At 47.9% G+C, this 16,533-nt stretch overlaps 1 protein-coding gene across 2 annotated transcripts in view; it reads right to left on the bottom strand.

Moving 5' to 3' along the window:
* Positions 1-9,356: 9,356 nt before the first annotated feature.
* Positions 9,357-16,533, bottom strand: part of LOC139226316 (multidrug and toxin extrusion protein 1-like) — a 78,322-nt gene continuing 71,145 nt past the window's right edge. For both annotated transcript variants that reach the window (XM_070856981.1, XM_070856980.1), the window contains exons 15-17: positions 16,037-16,131; positions 14,593-14,674; positions 9,357-11,434 (exon numbers count right to left, since the gene is read on the bottom strand). In XM_070856981.1, the coding sequence (XP_070713082.1) occupies positions 11,196-11,434; positions 14,593-14,674; positions 16,037-16,131 (416 nt within the window). In that variant the 3' untranslated portion in view covers positions 9,357-11,195. The remainder of the gene's footprint in view (positions 11,435-14,592; positions 14,675-16,036; positions 16,132-16,533) is intronic.

A 16,533-nucleotide genomic window follows, 5' to 3' on the forward strand; every position in this document is an offset into this window, starting at 1 on the left:
CTTCAAGTAAAGACTTCCGCCGAGAGCCTCGCGGCGCGTGGCAGACATCAAGGAGCGAAACTCTTCTCCTGCAACAGGGGGCTGGCAGATGTACTGGAACCAACCCTTGCCTCCTCTACCACCGCGCTCCTCGATCCCGCCTGGTTCTTGTTCTGTTGAAATCGATAGAATGAAACTCGGTTTGGGGGCTTTATAAAGGATGAAACACCCTTTCCAACCTGGTTATTGCCCGGGTATCCAAGTTGAAAATGACACAAAAGAATTAAGAGCAGGAGTTGGCCACACGACTCCTCGAGCTTGCTCCGCCATTCAATAAGATCGTGGCTGATCTTCGACCTCAACTCCACTTTCCCGCCTGATCTCCCTATCCCTGGATTCCCCTAGACTCCAAAAATCTAGCGATCTCAGCCTTGAATATACTCAACGACTCAGCATCCACGGCCCTCTGGGGTAGAGAATTCCAGAGATTCACAACTTTCTGAGAGAAGAAATTCCTCCTTATCTCAGTCTTAAATGGCCGGCCCCTTATCCTGAGACTGTGACCCCTGGTTCTAGACTCCCCAGCCCAGGGGAAACAACCTCTCAGCATCTACCCTGTCAATCCTCCTCAGAATCTTGTATGTTTCCATGAGAACACCTCTCATTCTCCTAAACTCCAATCTACTCGATCTCTCTTCATCATCATCATAGGCGGTCCCTCGAATCGAGGCTGACTTGCTTCCACGTCAAAAAGTTCACAAGTGTTTCAATGAAGGACCTAATATTCCAGATCCCGAACTACATGTTGAAGGGTGGAAGATGCCTGTGCGTGGATTTTTTTAACGTGGGGTGGCCGTTGCACACCAGCCACCACACGGGCTTGACAGAGCTAGGTCTTGGTCCAGTAGCAAGGGTTAACCAAGGCGACTGGAGACCAGCTCTGCTGCACGGACCTAGTGCGCGCACATATCGCAGTGTGGGCTGGGCCCGTGCTGCCCCTGGGCCCTCGCCTCTCCTGGGCCCTGATCAAGTCCCTCTACAGTCTCTCGCCGCTCCTTCGCCCCGACCTCGCCGCTCCTGCAGTACCTGCCCACGCTCCAATCACCGACCTGGACCTTGATGACGTCCCTTTTCACTGCCGTCGCCCTCCTGCTCCAGCACGGACTGCTCCGATGCTGCGCGCAGGCCGGGAGCCGCGCAGACTGCTGGGCAAGGACGCCACGCTGTTCCTTCCGCTCCCCGGCCTGCTCCGATGGTGCTCGTAGGCCAACCCTCTCATCCTAGGGATCAATCTAGTGAGCCGCCTTTGCATCACCTCTAAGGCAGGTATGTCCTTCCTTAGATAAGAAGCCCCATTGAGTTCTCCCAAACCAGAGAGTCAGATTGAAGGGTTCTTCAAACAATTCAAAGGTGGAGAGTGACATAACTTTGGCAACACAATTAAATGGTAGGTTTCTTTCTTTACAACCAGCTCATAGATAAACTTTTAATCCCATATATATATATTAAACATGTTATAGATATTCATGTATAAGTTAATCAAATAATAAATTGAAGAGTACAAATGATCTGGACAAAGTATATGGAGAGAAACTGTTCCCATTGGTGGAAGGGTCGAGAACCAGAGGACACAGATTGAAGGCGATTGACAAAAGAACCAAGGGTGACATGAGAAAAAGCTTTTTTACGCAGCGAGTGGTTAGGATCTGGAATGCACGGCCTGAGAGGGTGGTGAAGGCAGACTCAATCCTGGCTTTCAAGAGGGAGTTGAATAAGTACCCGAAGGAAATTTTTTTGCAGGACTACGGGGAAAGGGCGGGGGAGTGGGACTGGCTGAAGTGCTCTTGCAGAGAGCCGGCACGGGCTCGACGGGCCGAATGGCCTTCTTCCGTGCTGAGACCATCTGTGATTCTAAATTGTTTTCCTTGCAGTATCGTTGCCAACTGATCTGTTTGGAAAGAGAAGGAAAGTTAAATAAAACTGATGCAACTTAATCTGAATTAATAGAGTTCAATAGAAAGTTTGAAGGAGGGGGAGTATGATTTGAGGAAGGACATTCTTGCTATTGAGGGAGTGCAGCGAAGGTTCACCAGTCTGATTCCCGGGATGGCGGGACTGACATATCAAGAAAGACTGGATCAACTCGGCTTGTATTCACTGGAGTTCAGAAGAATGAGAGGGAATCTCATAGAAACGTTTAAAATTCTGAAGGGTTTAGACAGGTTAGATGCAGGAAGAATGTTCCCAATGTTGGGGAAGTCCAGAACCAGGGGTCACAGTCTAAGGATAAGGGGTAAGCCATTTAGGACCGAGATGAGGAGAAACTTCTTCACCCAGAGAGTGGTGAACCTGTGGAATTCTCTACCACAGAAAGTTGTTGAGGCCAATTCACTAAATATATTCAAAAAGGAGTTAGATGTAGTCCTTACTACTAGGGAGATCAAGGGGTATGGTGAGAAAGCAGGAATGGGGTACTGAAGTTGCAGGTTCAGCCATGAACTCATTGAATGGCGGTGCAGGCTCGAAGGACCGAATGGCCGACTCCTGCACCTATTTTCTATGTTTCTATTATGTTGAGCCCATGAAGTGTGAGGAAGAAAGATAAATTGACTGCTTGACCTCCGCCCAAGAGCGCTGAGTTGGAGAGCTGGCCAATGGCTGAATCTACAAGCTGCAAGGCTGCGATAAGTTCTGCTGATCCTCGGTTGAGGTACCAAGTGTAAAGTGGTTGGTTGGAGCGGAAAAGCTAAGAGGCAGGAGTGTGGTTTCGGGGGCAGGAGTGTCTCGCGCGGCTGCGAGATCAGCCTTCTTAGCTGAGTGAGGAACGCAGAACCATTCACGTTTCAAGGAGGTGACCGGCCAAAATGAAGCAAGGTTGAGCAGGTTGGGCCTATACTCCTTGGCGTTTAGAAGAATGAGAGGTGATCTTATTGAAACATATCAGATACTGAGGGGGATTGACAGGGTAGATGCGGAGAGGATGATTATCTCACAGGGGAAACTAGAACTAGTTTAAGAATAAGGGATCGCCCATTTAGAACTGAGGAGAAATTTCTTCTCTCTGACGGTCGTAATTCTGTGGAGTTCTCTGCCCCAGAGAGCTGTGGATATATTTATTGAATATATTTAAGGCGGAGATAGACAGATTTTTGAACGAGAGGGGAGTGAAGGGTTATGGAGAGTGGGCAGGGAAGTGGAGCTGAGTCCATGGTCAGATCAGCCATGATCTTATTGAATGGTGGAGCAGGCTCGAGGGGCCAAATGGCCGACTCCTGCTCCTATTTCTTATGTTCTTATGAGGAAACAAGGAAGGAAGTGCACTGCCGAAATAATCTCCACAAAACAGGCAATTGGTTCAACAACAACACAACAACAACTTGCATTGATATAGCACGTTTAACTGAGTAAAAACTTCCCAAGGCACTACACAGGAGCAATATCAGAAGATATTTTGACACTGAGCCACATAAAGAGGGAATTCCAGAGCTTTGCGCCCAGGTAGTTGAAGGCACTCCTGCCAACGGTGGAGTGATGGAAATCGTGGATGTGCAAGAGCTCAGAATTGGAGGACGGCAGAGATCTCGGCGGGTTGCAGGGCTGGAGGAGGTTACAGAGATAGGGAGGGTTTTGAAAAGCCAGGATGAGAGTTTGAAGATCGAAGCGTTGCCAGACCAGGAGTCAATGTAGGTCAGAGAGCACAGGGGTGGGGGGGGGTGATGGGTGAACGGGACTTGTGTGCGAGTTAGGACACGGGCAGTAGGGTATTAGATGAGCTCAAGTTTACGGGGGTGGTAGGTGGGAGGCTGGCCAGGAGAGCGCGGGAATAGACGAATCAAAGGAGGCTCAAAACATGATGGGAGACAGTATGAAGGCAGACTATCTATGCTTGGGCTGCCTGAGAAACAGACTGAGCTGTTGAGCGATGGGCTCATTCACTGAAACATTCCCATCCTTGAAAGTTGAGCTGATATTGGAACTGATCTTGCAATCGCTGCTGTTTACTGTGGTATTGATTTCCAAATGTTATTTTCCCATCCTCTACAACATCCTGAAGAATTTAAAGAGCTGACTGTGTGGGAAGGATCGTAAAACACCACAGAACAGCATATACTTTCCTCTTCCCATCTTGTTTAATGCCAGCCAGATCTTATCCATGAAGATTAAATGCATCAGGCAACTGTTAAAATACTGTTTCAGAGACGGGTATACCAATCTGCATATTGTAAATACTGTACATTACCCAATCGGTTAACATATTCAAAACAGTGAGTCTGGCACACATGGACACTACATTCCAGAACAGAGAAGTTGCTGGACCCAGGTCCATCAAGTTAACATTCTACCATCCTGGCAGTCATAAAATACACCTCGAGTCTCATCGCCGAGAGCATGCAGAAATCAAGCGCAGGCAGCGGAAGGAGCGTGCGGCAAACCAGTCCCACCCACCCTTTCCAGGGACTGTGGCTCTCGTATTGGACTGTTCAGCCAACTAAGGACTCATGTTAAGAGTGGAAGCAAGTCTTCCTCGATTCCGAGGGACTGCTTATGATGATGATAATACAACGATAATGGAGTAGCTGACTAGTCCCAGCACTCAATGTCTATCAATCAGTCTGCAGCAGACCCCGACAAGAGGTGAGTAATAAAACTCTCACTGCGGGAGAGCTCTGGGAACCATAGGTCTAAAGATGCCTGTTCCTCCCAAGCCTGCTACACTCACCACATGTCACAGAAAGACTTGCGTTTATATAGCGCCTTTCAACAACAACAACTTGCATTTATATAGTGCCTTTAATGTAGTGAAATGTCCCAAGGCGCTTCACAGGAGTATTATGAGGTAAAAAATTTGACCCCGAGCCGCATAAGTAGAAATTAGCGCAGGTGACCAAAAGCTTGGTCAAAGAGGTAGGTTTTAAGGAGCGTCTTGAAGGAGGAAAGAGAGGCAGAGAGGTTTAGGCAGGGAGTTCCAGAGCTTAGGGCCCAGGCAACAGAAGGCACGGCCACCAATGGTTGAGCGATTATAATCAGGGATGCTCAAGAGGGCAGAATTAGAGGAGCGCAGACATCTTGGGGGGTTGTGGGGCTGGAGGAGATTACAGAGATAGGGAGGGGCGAGGCCATGGAGGGATTTGGAAACAAGGCTGGGAATTTTGAAATCGAGTCATTGCTTAACTGGGAGCCAATGTAGGTCAGCGAGCACAAGGGTGATAGGTGAGTGGGACTTGGTGTGAGTTAGGATATGGACAGCCGAGTTTTGGATCACCTGTAGTTTACGTAGAGTAGAATGTGGGAGGCCAGCCAGGAGTGCGTTAGGAGCAGTCAAGTCTAGAGGTAACAAAGGCATGGATGAGGGCTTCAGCAGCGGATGAGCTGAGGCAGGAGCGGAGACAGGCGAGGTTACGGAGGTGGAAATAGGCGATCTCCGTTGTACCACAGATACGTGGTCGAAAGCTCATTTCAGGGTCAAAAACGACACCAAGGTTGCGATCAGTATGGTTCACGAGCACAGGTCGTCCCAAAGTGCTTTACAACCAATGATGTACTTTTGAAGTTTAGTCGCTGTTGTAATGTAGGAAACGCGGCAATCAATTTGTGCACAGCAAGCTCCCACAAACAACAGTGGGACATTGACCAGATAATCTGTTTTACTGATGTTGGTTGAGGGAAAACTATTAGCCAGGACACCGGGGAGAAAAATGAATCGTACTATGTATCCCAAAATATTATTTTCTGAAATAAATCACACCCCAAATGTTACAATTGGTCACCGATTTTTAAATGTTGAATGATTCTGACCTGTCGCCTAAACTGATACGTCCATTCCAATCTGCAAAGTTCTATCATCAAACAACAACGAACTCTGAATGACCCAAGTACCTGTTTCACTTAATAATTAGGATTTGTGGTTTGAAAAGTGACACAGCTCCATTTCAACAGAATAATAATTGGGCATCAGACGGTGCAATACTCCTGTCCTGACAAGAAGAAGCAACTTGCCAGGAGCAATGCCACAGGAGTTTGGCTGCTGTTAATGAAATGTGGTACAGGTTGAACCTCCCCAGTCCAGAACTCCCTTATGCGGAACCATCCCTCGTTCAGAACCATTCCTGGCCACCGGGTGGCGCATGCGCAGAACTCCGACATGAACAAATTAAATCCTTCCGCGCTGCCGACTCCCGCAATCGCTGGCCTGACACCGCGATCCACCTCCCCCCCCCCCCCCCCCCATGATCTCTCTGCTGCGCTCCCAGCCCCAAGCTCGCCAGCCCTGAAATCCCCTTGCTCAGTACCTGTACCATCCAATTTAACGTGACCACCCCTCGTCCGGAAAAATCCCTTATCCGGACCAGGCCAGGTCCTGAGGATTCAGGATCAGGGAGATTCAACCTGGCCTGACACATATTGGCCCTGAAATTCCAGTCGGAGGCTCCCTTCGGACAACCGCCTCCGACCTGAAATTTCTCTACGGATCTACCTGGTGATCCCGGAGGCGCCCTTGGTCGGTGGCTTTCTCTCCACGCGCTTTACAGCGCGTCCATATCTTCTCGATACGGACAGAGAAGCTGGAGTCACGTGGGCCTGGACATCCAATCACGGTACAGTATTCTCATTGATAGTAATGGGAACTTTACGAGTTCCCATTACTATCAATGAGAATAACCCCCTAAAACACCCAAACACAACATAATGAATTAAAAAAAACACCTCACATATTTAAAATTAATTGAATGTTTCAGAAAAAAATATATATTTGGTGGATTTTTTTTAATGTGTTTTAATAGGATTTAAAATAAACTTACTTTAATGGACAGGGTTTTTACCATAAAAATGTGTTTTTAAATGTTATTTTTATATGTTTTAAAACTTACGCTGGTAAAAGTAAGCTATGCGCCTGCTTTTATCAAATGTAAAAGTTTGAAGGGCATTCGCTGGGCAAATAGCCCAATCTCTCCCGCGCGGATATCCATCTCCCGGGGATGCAGAGGATCTGTCAAGAGAAATTTTGACAGATCGGAAAAGCCGGTTTTCGGCGCATTCGCATTGCACGGCAAGAAACGGCTTTTGTGAGATCTCGCCGGGTCCGTACACACTCCGTATGGACCCGGCAAGGCCGGGATTTCAGGACCATTAAAGTTGTGTGGATGCACAGTCCATTTACAATATTATTCCTTTTATATTTTTGATTTGAAATACTTTAAATTGTTGTGTAAAATCATATAAAATAGACTAGTAACTCTACATTTTAAAATAAAGTCTGCATTTTTTAAAACCAAGATTGTGTCTTGGGATATAAATTCATTCCCAGTATGTTTTCCCTCCTCCCAGATCCTATTTGCCCCACTATTGCTTCCCGATCCGACTCAGAACCAGATCAGAGAAATCCCGTCATTTTACAGAAGGTAAAGTTTAGGTCACAGATCGAAATTACGGACTGGACTTTCCGGTCCTTGACGTTCCGGGTTTCGCCCCGGAGTGGCGTGAAAGGCGGCAGGTGAGTGTTGTGTGCGCGTAAATAACTGACAAACTGAGGCAGGAGAAAAGTAACTTAAACCATGCGTTTTGTACAACAACCCAAAAAGGAGTCCCCAAACCAGCAGGAGTACAGCAACTGTGAATAGCTCCCGCAGGGTCCTAATGCCCGTCCTGTGTTGCTGTAACAAACACAACAGTGAGGTCTACAGCGCCCCGCCGTGATCCACTGGCGGCGGCACTGAGCAGGACCGCCGGGAAGAGCTGCGCCGGGTGTGCGACGCCCCTGGTTGTGACACCGGCCCGAGTTTGGACTTTAGCCTGATGCGCCCGCCCAGAAGTGCGCCTGCAATGACCGCCTGGAAATCAGAGCAGTCCGGCAAAGCCGGTGACGCAGAGAAAGGTAAAGTACTCCGAAGGTAAGTACCAGTGTTTGTTCTGTTAATGTTTTATGCGATTTGTGTTGTGGTGGCGTGGGCAATGTTTTGAGAATGTTTTTTTTTAAGGTTCCACCTCCCTCCCACACTCTCTCGGAGCGCACACGGCCCGGCACTTTAATTTGCGAGATTCCCATCCTTGCGCCACGAGAGGTGTACAACGCCTCCCTTAGCGCTGCGCCCCCTGACGCAGGGCCCAGATCCCCAAACTTACCTACTGAGGCGCAAACTATTCCCGGCCGGTAACTTTCCCGCCCCGCCTCCGTTTTCGCCCCGAAAATAGAAAAGAGAAAAATCCAGCCCACGGATTCGGTAACGGACTGTAATGTAAGGAGGGCGAGCAGCTCAGGGCACAATCATTACTATTAATTAACTGATTGATCCGCTAGGTCACATCCGTCTCTTGAGTGAAACCTGACCGAAAAACCTACTGGAAGTCCATATAAAGCACATCTTCTGGGCATCTCCCGCTTTGCCCACTGCACCCTTGGCAGAAATCCCACTTACATGTGTCGACGGGATTTATACCAAAGTTGCGTTGGTGGAGGGGGAGAAGCTACGAGGAAATTTACTCCCCCAGTCCTTCGATGTGGACAAATTTCTCATTCCCCAGGTGTCAATTTTCTCCTCACCTGAAGGCGGTGAGTCCTGCCAGGGGTGGATCCATGCAAGTAGTAATTCTTAGTGGTAATTCTGCGACTCGCCGTGGGATACTCTGCTTCATGTTAAAGGCGCTATATAAATTCAAGTTGTTGTTGTTGTAGTTCAGCCAGCCCTCGAGGTGATTGACATGCAAACTTCTGCAAGGCCCTTTATACGTCCTCCTCCCTCCCTCCGTAATATGGCCCAACCAAGATGAGAATCTGTTGTACAACATCTTGAATTTATATAGCGCCTTTAAATCAGCATCACAAAAAACAGATTATCCGGTCATTATCACATTGCTGTTTGCGGGAGCTTCCCACATTGCAACAGTGATTACACTCCAAAAGTACTTCATTGGCTGTAAAGCGCTTTGAGACATCTGGTGGTCATGAAAGACGCTGTATAAATGCAAGTCTTTCTTTTCTTTAACATAGTAAAACGTCCCAAGGTGCTTCACAGGAGCGATTATCAAACAATATTTGACATCGAGTCACTGAAGGAGATAGTAGGGCAGGTGACCAAAAGCTTGGTCAAAGAGGTAGGTTTTAAAGGGAGAGAGGCGGAGAGGTTTAGGGAGGGAATTCCAGGACTTTGGGGCCCAGGCAGCTGTAGGCACGGTCGCCAATGGTGGAGTGATGAAAATCGTGGATTTGTACCAACTCGCCAATCGGTGGAAATACTTTGTCGGCGCTTTACCAGTCCAGGAAATTGTAGCCGTGAACCCCAGTCCCATCACATTGGCATATAGCAGCAAAACCCACCGTTTCACAATAGTAATACTGCTGACGCTTCCAGGGAGTGAATGAATTGTGACAAGACTTCTGATCAGCAAGGACTTGGCTTTATTTGTTTGCTGTATGATGATTTACATTCACTAAGAAACATTCATTTAAAAAAAAAACACAATTATTTGCACAAATGTACCATCTAAAATCAAACTTTGCCATGCGTCGATATTTTTTGGCAGCTCAACACTGCAGCCAAGAGTAATGAATGGGAGTCTAAATTCACGAGTCATGTGATCCAGCGGAAAATGCGCTTGAAGGGAGAATTGTTACAATACCGCTGTCGTCCTGTGTCCAATCCACGATCAGTGAATTCACCCTATGGTTTAAATCCCTGAGAAACATCAGCATGAATCATATTCATATCGCGAGTTATTTTAGTTCATTATTTCTTGAGGTTACTGTGAAGTTTACACAGTGACTGCTGACTGGGAGTGCTCTACAATACACACACACACATTATTCTCAGCAAAGGATGACTAATGTAAATGTTGGCACATTTTCTCTCACTAATATTTGGAACCGTTGGTCCAACTTTTGGATGAGCAGTCTTTTACATCTTCTGACTAGTACATTGGCACCATAAAGGCTTCCTAGCTATTGCAAAGTGTCTTCTCAGCTCAGTTGGTCCTGCTGCTGACTCGGGAAGGTTTGCGATTGCATCCTCCACCTCCAAGTTATTTATAGTGCCATTGTTGGCTGAGGTGGAGCCAGAAATTTACAAGCGCCTGTCCATTTACAAAATTCCCCGCGCCTGCAGCAATTATCCTCTAGCTGACCTCAGGGTTTGCAGCAATTAGGCTTTGTGGCTTTAGGAGGACAGGTCAGCTCAAAACAAGCTCTACCTTAGCAGCAGAATAATACTGTGTCTTGCATGGTACGACAGTGCATCATTTGACCTGCCACTGAGCAACAGCGTGAGAAAATCTCTTAACAATGAGTGTGTTTTTTTTTTCCTCCCCCATTCGCGGGATGTGGGCATCGCCAGCAAGACCAGCATTTATTGCCCATCCCGAATTGCCCTCGAGATGGTGGAGGTGGAGCTGCCTACCTTCTTGAATACAACTGAGTGGCTTGCTAGGTCATTTTAAAGAGCAGTGGGTCTGGAGTCATATCTCGGCCCAGACCAGGTAATGTCGGCAGATTTCCTTCCCTGAAGGGCATTAGTGAACCAGATGGGGTTTTTACAACTCATCATTATGGCCACCATCACTAGCTTTTTTAAAATTCCAGATTTATTGAATTAACTGCATTTAAATTCCCCAGCTGCCGTGGTGGGATTTGAACTCACGTCTCCAGATCATTAGTCCAGGCCTCTGGATTACTAGACCAGTACCATAACACTTGTGCTACCCACCGTATGCCTAGCAGCAGAAAGCCACATTGCGTCACTCTATCTCTGTGAACCTGGTATTAGACTTCGACAAGTTGGACATAGGCGTCTGCAGTGACTCCTGCATTCAAAACCCCTTATTATATTAAATATAAATCAATAAACAATCAAACTTTCTACAAATTGTTAACCATCTATTAGACATTGCCAACGGTGCTCTACTTAATAGAAATTTGGATGACGTCAGTTTTTAGGTGTTGTGAGCTGGCCGATGGTTGAACACTATCAACGACTCCCTGTTTATTCCAACTTTGGATACCATCGGATTTTTTTATGAGTTGTGAACAGTCTATCAGATGCGCGCACACTGCCAACGATGCTCTGTTTGTTGAATAGTTGGCAGTGGATTGGAATTTCCCGTAGCAACTGATGTCCCATGTGAACAGTGACCACTAGTCCTTGGGTCAAAGTCTTGCCTTGACTGCACCTCATGCTGCAGAAAGTCACCTCGATCCCTGCGTATCTCACCACGGATTGACCACGGCTCTATGTGCCCATGGCAACGGTTAGTTGTATCACGAGTCCGATGGCCAGTATGACTGGTCCTGAAAGGAAAGCTAGTCCTCGACGAACAATCAGCTGCTTCGTGGACAGGATTTCTCCGACGATGGTGACCCCAATGTCCGGGGTGGAGGACTCTTCCCTCAGTTGTTCTGTGTCGGCGTTGTTCTCCGTGTGGCTGAGGTTGGTCAGCATAATGACAGCAATATTCTCCGTGTGCACTTCTGCAAAGAAAGAAAAAAAATCACATTGAAACATAAAATGGGCCAAAAATTGCGGTCGGAGGCTTCCCGGGGGCGGACTGAAAATGTTTTTAACGAAAATACCTGGTGGTCCTAGAGGAACGTAGACTTGCAGTCCGAGGTCTAGCTGTGCAGTCCAGCGTAGGGGCCCACGTATTTCAGGAGCGTATGCGCGGCCTGGGATTGCGTGGGCCAGACCAACCAATGAAAATGGTGTACCCCATTCACCGTAATGGCGAGTTCCCTTTGGGGATACCCCCCAAAAACACAGGAACATTTTAAATAAATAAGAAAAACACTTCACATATTTAAAATGGATTGAATTGTCTACTCCTGCTTGGAGCTTACTGTGTACAAATGGGCTGCTGCGTTTCCCACATTACAACAGCGACTACACTTCACAAAGTACGTCATTGGCGCTTTGGGACGTCCCGAGGTGGTGAAAGGCGCGATAGAAATGCAAGTGTTTCTTTCTTCTCCAAGGCTGCATTAAACCCAGTATTGTCGCTCATTCTGGATCGAGTGCAGCAAAAGATGAACTTTCTTGCAAAGATATAGAGGGTAATTAACATCTCCCCACCCAGTGGCAACCTGCCTTGTTCAGCTTGGCCACACTTCAACGTCACTCGATAATAAAATTAGCTTGTGTGTCAAACAAGCGGTCCCTCTGATTGTTCCAGTTTCCCACCAGGCACGTGAGGTTCAAATGACCCCCTTAACGCACACACAAAGATTCACTAGATTCCGTCCAGGGATGAGAGGGTTGTCCTATGAGGAGAGATTGAGTAGATTGGGACTATACTCTCTGGAGTTAAGAAGAATGAGAGGTGATCTCATTGAATCATGTAAGATTCGGTGGGGGCGTGACAGGATAGAAGCGGAGAGGCTGTTTCCCCCGGGCTGGAGGGTCTAGAACCAGGGGGCACAGTCTCAGGATAAGCGGTCGGCCATTTAGGACTGAGATGAGGAGGAATTTCTTCACTCGGAGGGTTGTGAATCTTTGGAATTCTCTACCCCAGAGGGCTGTGGATGCTCAGTCGTTGAGTATATTCCAGGCTGAGATCGATAGATTTTTGGACTCTAAGGGAATCAAGCGATATGGAGATCGGGCGGGAAAGTGGAGTTGAGGTCGATGATCAGCCATGATCTCATTGAATGGCGGAGCAGGCTCGAGGGGCCGAATGGCCTACTCCTGCTCCTACATCTTTTGTTCTTAAAGAGACTTTTTTATTTTTGTGACATTTTGGATGAACTGTCCCTCTGTACACCATTTCACGGTGACTGGTGGAATACTAGCAGAGCATCATCGCCACAGGACCAGGTGACATCATACCCTGCCCCCTGCCACCCCATCAAAAAACCAACAAAGTTCCGTAGCCGCATTGTTGGTGGATCTGGCCTTCGGTCACGGCACATTGGTCCAGACGGCACGTTGTTACAGCCTCGGCAACACCAGTGATTGATGTGAACGATGTGTCCATTCCACAGGTTCATCTGCCGTGTTCATCGAAAGATGACGGGGGCAGCATTTCTGCTCAGCCGCGCCATTATTTCCGTCACAATTTGTCTGAAATTGGCGTAACCCACGCACAAGATCCCGCAATTTTAAACACAAACTATGTTCAGTGCAAATCGAGGATCGGCAATAATTGCAGTCACAGTAGACACAATTTGAAACGAATTTATGAAAGCAAAATTTCGCTCCAATCTACATCCTTTTTATTCCATTTGTTCACAGGATGTGGGCGTCGCCTGCAAGGCCAGCATTTATTGCCCATCCCTAACTGCCCTCGAGGTGGTGGTGGTGAGCCGCCTTCTTGAACCGCTGCAGTCCGTGTGGTGAAGGTACTCCCACAGTGCTGTTAGGGAGGGAGTTCCAGGATTTTGATCCAGCAGCGACGAAGGAACGGCCGCTATATTTCCAAGTCGGGATTGTGTGTGACTTGGAGGGGAACTTGGAGGTGGTGGTGTTCCCATGCGCCTGCTGCCCTTGTCCTTCTAGGGGGTAGAGGTCGCGGGTTTGGGAGGTGCTGCCGAAGAAGCCTTGGCGAGTTGCTGCAGTGCATCTTGTAGATGGTACACACTGCAGCCACAGTGCGCCGGTGGTGGAGGGAGTGAGTGTTGAAGGTGGTGGATGGGGTGCCGATCAAGCGGCCTGCTTTGCCCTGGATGGTGTCGAGCGTCTTGAGTGATGGAGCTGCACTCATAGCATTACTGTGCCGCCATCAGTGAACATCCCCACTTCTGAGCTTCTGATGGAGGGAAGGTCTTTGATGAAGCAGCTGAAGATGGTTGGGCCCAGGACACTGCCCTGAGGAACTCCTGCAGTGATGTCCTGAGGCTGAGAGGATTGGCCTCCAATAACCACAAACATGTTCCTTTGTGCTAGGTGTGACTCCAGCCAGTGGAGAGTTCCCCCCTTGAGTTTTTTTGCAATGGTTTTGCACAAACTATAGGCTCATACACTTATTTATTAATGGGAAACAAGAGCAAAGACGTTATGCTTGAACTGTATAAAACACTAGTTAGACCACAGCTGGAGTACTGTGTGCAGTTCTGGTCACCACATTACAGGAAAGATGTGATTGCAGTGGAAAGGGTGCAGAGGAGATTTACAAGAGTGTTGCCTGGACTAGAGAATGTTGGCTATGAGGAAAGATTGGAGATGCTGGGTCTGCTTTCTTTGTAACAGAGGAGGCTGAGGGGAGACCGCATTGAGGTGTATAAAATTATGAGGGGCATAAAATTATGAGGGGCCTGGTTAGAGTGAATAGAAAGGACCTGTTTCCCTTGGCAGAGGGCCCAACAACCAGGGGGAATAGCTTTAAAGTAATTGGGGGTAGATTTAGAGGAGATATGAGGGGAAATGTCTTCAGCCTGAGGGAGGTGGGGCTCTGGAATTCACTGCCTGAAAGGGTGGTGGAGGCAGAAACCCTCACCACATTTAAAAAAATACTTGGATGTGCACTTAATGTGCCATAAGCTACAGGGCTACGGACCAAGAGCTGGAAAGTGGGATTAGGCTGGATAGCTCTTGGTCGGCCGGCGTGGACACGATGGGCCGAAATGGCCTCCTTCCGTGCTGTAAATTGCTACGATTCTATGAAATTGATTCAAAGTTGACATTAAATTTTTGATACCTGTTGAAATATCCTCCGTCTGGCCATTACAGCGGCTGCATGAGGTGTTCACATTTATCTTCACACCTGCATTAACCATCGCCTTCAAAGAGAAAACATAACTTGCATTAAAGGAGAAGCAAGCAGTTCCTGTACAACATACAGCTCCATCGGCACTATTTAAAAAGCGAGTAACTTGCCCACAGCCAGGTGATGAATATACAATTTATTTATATATACACACAAGATGGTAACAGAGTTGGAAGACTTAAACATTTCAAAACTGAGATTGATTTGGCGAGGGCATTAAGGGTTACGGAAACAAGGTGGGCAGAGGGAGTTAAGATACAGATCAGCCATGATCTAATTGAATGGCGGAACAGGCTCGAGGAGACGAATGGCCTCCTCTTGTTCCGATGTTCATTAACTTGCTGCACAGAGCCACCTAGTGGCCAGAGCCTGAGATTAAATGTGACAGTTGACTTAGCAAAACCATTAGCAAATACAGGCATGAGTGGGACAGAGAGTGATAGGCTAAATAAGGTATTGCTGGTTGTTACGAGTTATATTAGTTCCAATTGCATATTTTGTTCACTGTAAAGACGACATTTTGAGCCTCCACTTGCTGCAGTGCTGTACTTAATGGGAGCTATATCTGCAGCTGGAGGAAGCGCCATTCATTTCAGAGGGTGCTGACAGGTTACACCAACCTAAAGGCCAATCTCTAAGTGCCACAGGCTAGGAAACCTCAGTTCTGACTCAGCACGGCAGTATGATTTAAGCACAAAAATCTAGGCTGATACTCCCAGTGCAGTGCTGAGGGACTGCCGCACTGTCGGAGGTGCCGTCTTTCGGATGAGACATTAAACCGAGACCCCGTCTGCTCTCTCAGGTGGATGGAAAAGATCCCACGGCACTATTTCAAAGAGCAGGGTAGTTCTCCCCGGTGTCCTGGGCCAATATTTATCCCTCAATCAACATCACTTAAAAAAAAAAACAGATTACCTGGTCATTGTCACGTTGCTGTTTGTGGGAGCTTGCTGTGCGCAAATGGGCTGCCGCGCTTCCTACATTGCAACAGTGACCACACTTCAAAAAGTACTTCATTGGCTGTAAAGCGCTTTGAGACGTTTGGTGGTCGTGAAAGGCGCTAGATAAATGCAAGGCTTTCTTTTCTTTGCTGTAGGGGTGAAGGACAGGGGCTTCCCCCACTGGGGGTTCGGCAACAGGGAACGCACAGTGCTCCCTGGGCCGTCCGAGACACCTCTCAGCGGTCAGGTGAAGAGGGACATTTGGCAGGTGCCTGGGGCCATGTTGGCTGCTTGCTCTCTCAGCTTGGGGAGGGGGGGGGGGGAGGTGGGGGCTCAGTGCACCGCATGAGCAGACGACAGGAAGGGGAGAAAGGAAGAGCTCAGGAGAAGCCCACAAATTGGTGCAGCAATTGATCTCTGTGAGCCGCACTTACCTGGTCAGATGCTTTCTTCCAGTTAATTTTGTAAATCACAATCACAAAGAAGACGCTTTGTACAACCACACAAACGAACAGCCCAGACCAGAGACCTGCAAACATCAGAACGGTGCAGTGAATACAGAGACCATTCTGCTGCTATTCTATCCCGTTTCTGAAGCCCCAGTGGTGACTGCAGTGTGCACCATCTACAAGATGCACTGCAGCAACTCGCCAAGGCTTCTTCGGCAGCACCTCCCAAACCCGCGACCTCTATACCGCCTAGAAGGACAAGGGCAGCAGGCGCATGGGAACACCACCACCTCCACGTTCCCCTCCCAGTCACACACCATCCCAACTTGCAAATATATTGGCCACGTTTCTCATTTATCAGTTGGCTGTGCCACTGGCCGTTTCCTTGACTTTATATCCATTGGTCTCAACTGACAATAGTTAAGACCAGATGAGACCAATCATATTAAAGCCACTCCACCACCTACAAGGCACAGTGTGAT

The sequence above is a fragment of the Pristiophorus japonicus genome, chromosome 16 (assembly GCF_044704955.1).
Source record: "Pristiophorus japonicus isolate sPriJap1 chromosome 16, sPriJap1.hap1, whole genome shotgun sequence".
Classification (NCBI taxonomy): domain Eukaryota; kingdom Metazoa; phylum Chordata; class Chondrichthyes; family Pristiophoridae; genus Pristiophorus; species Pristiophorus japonicus.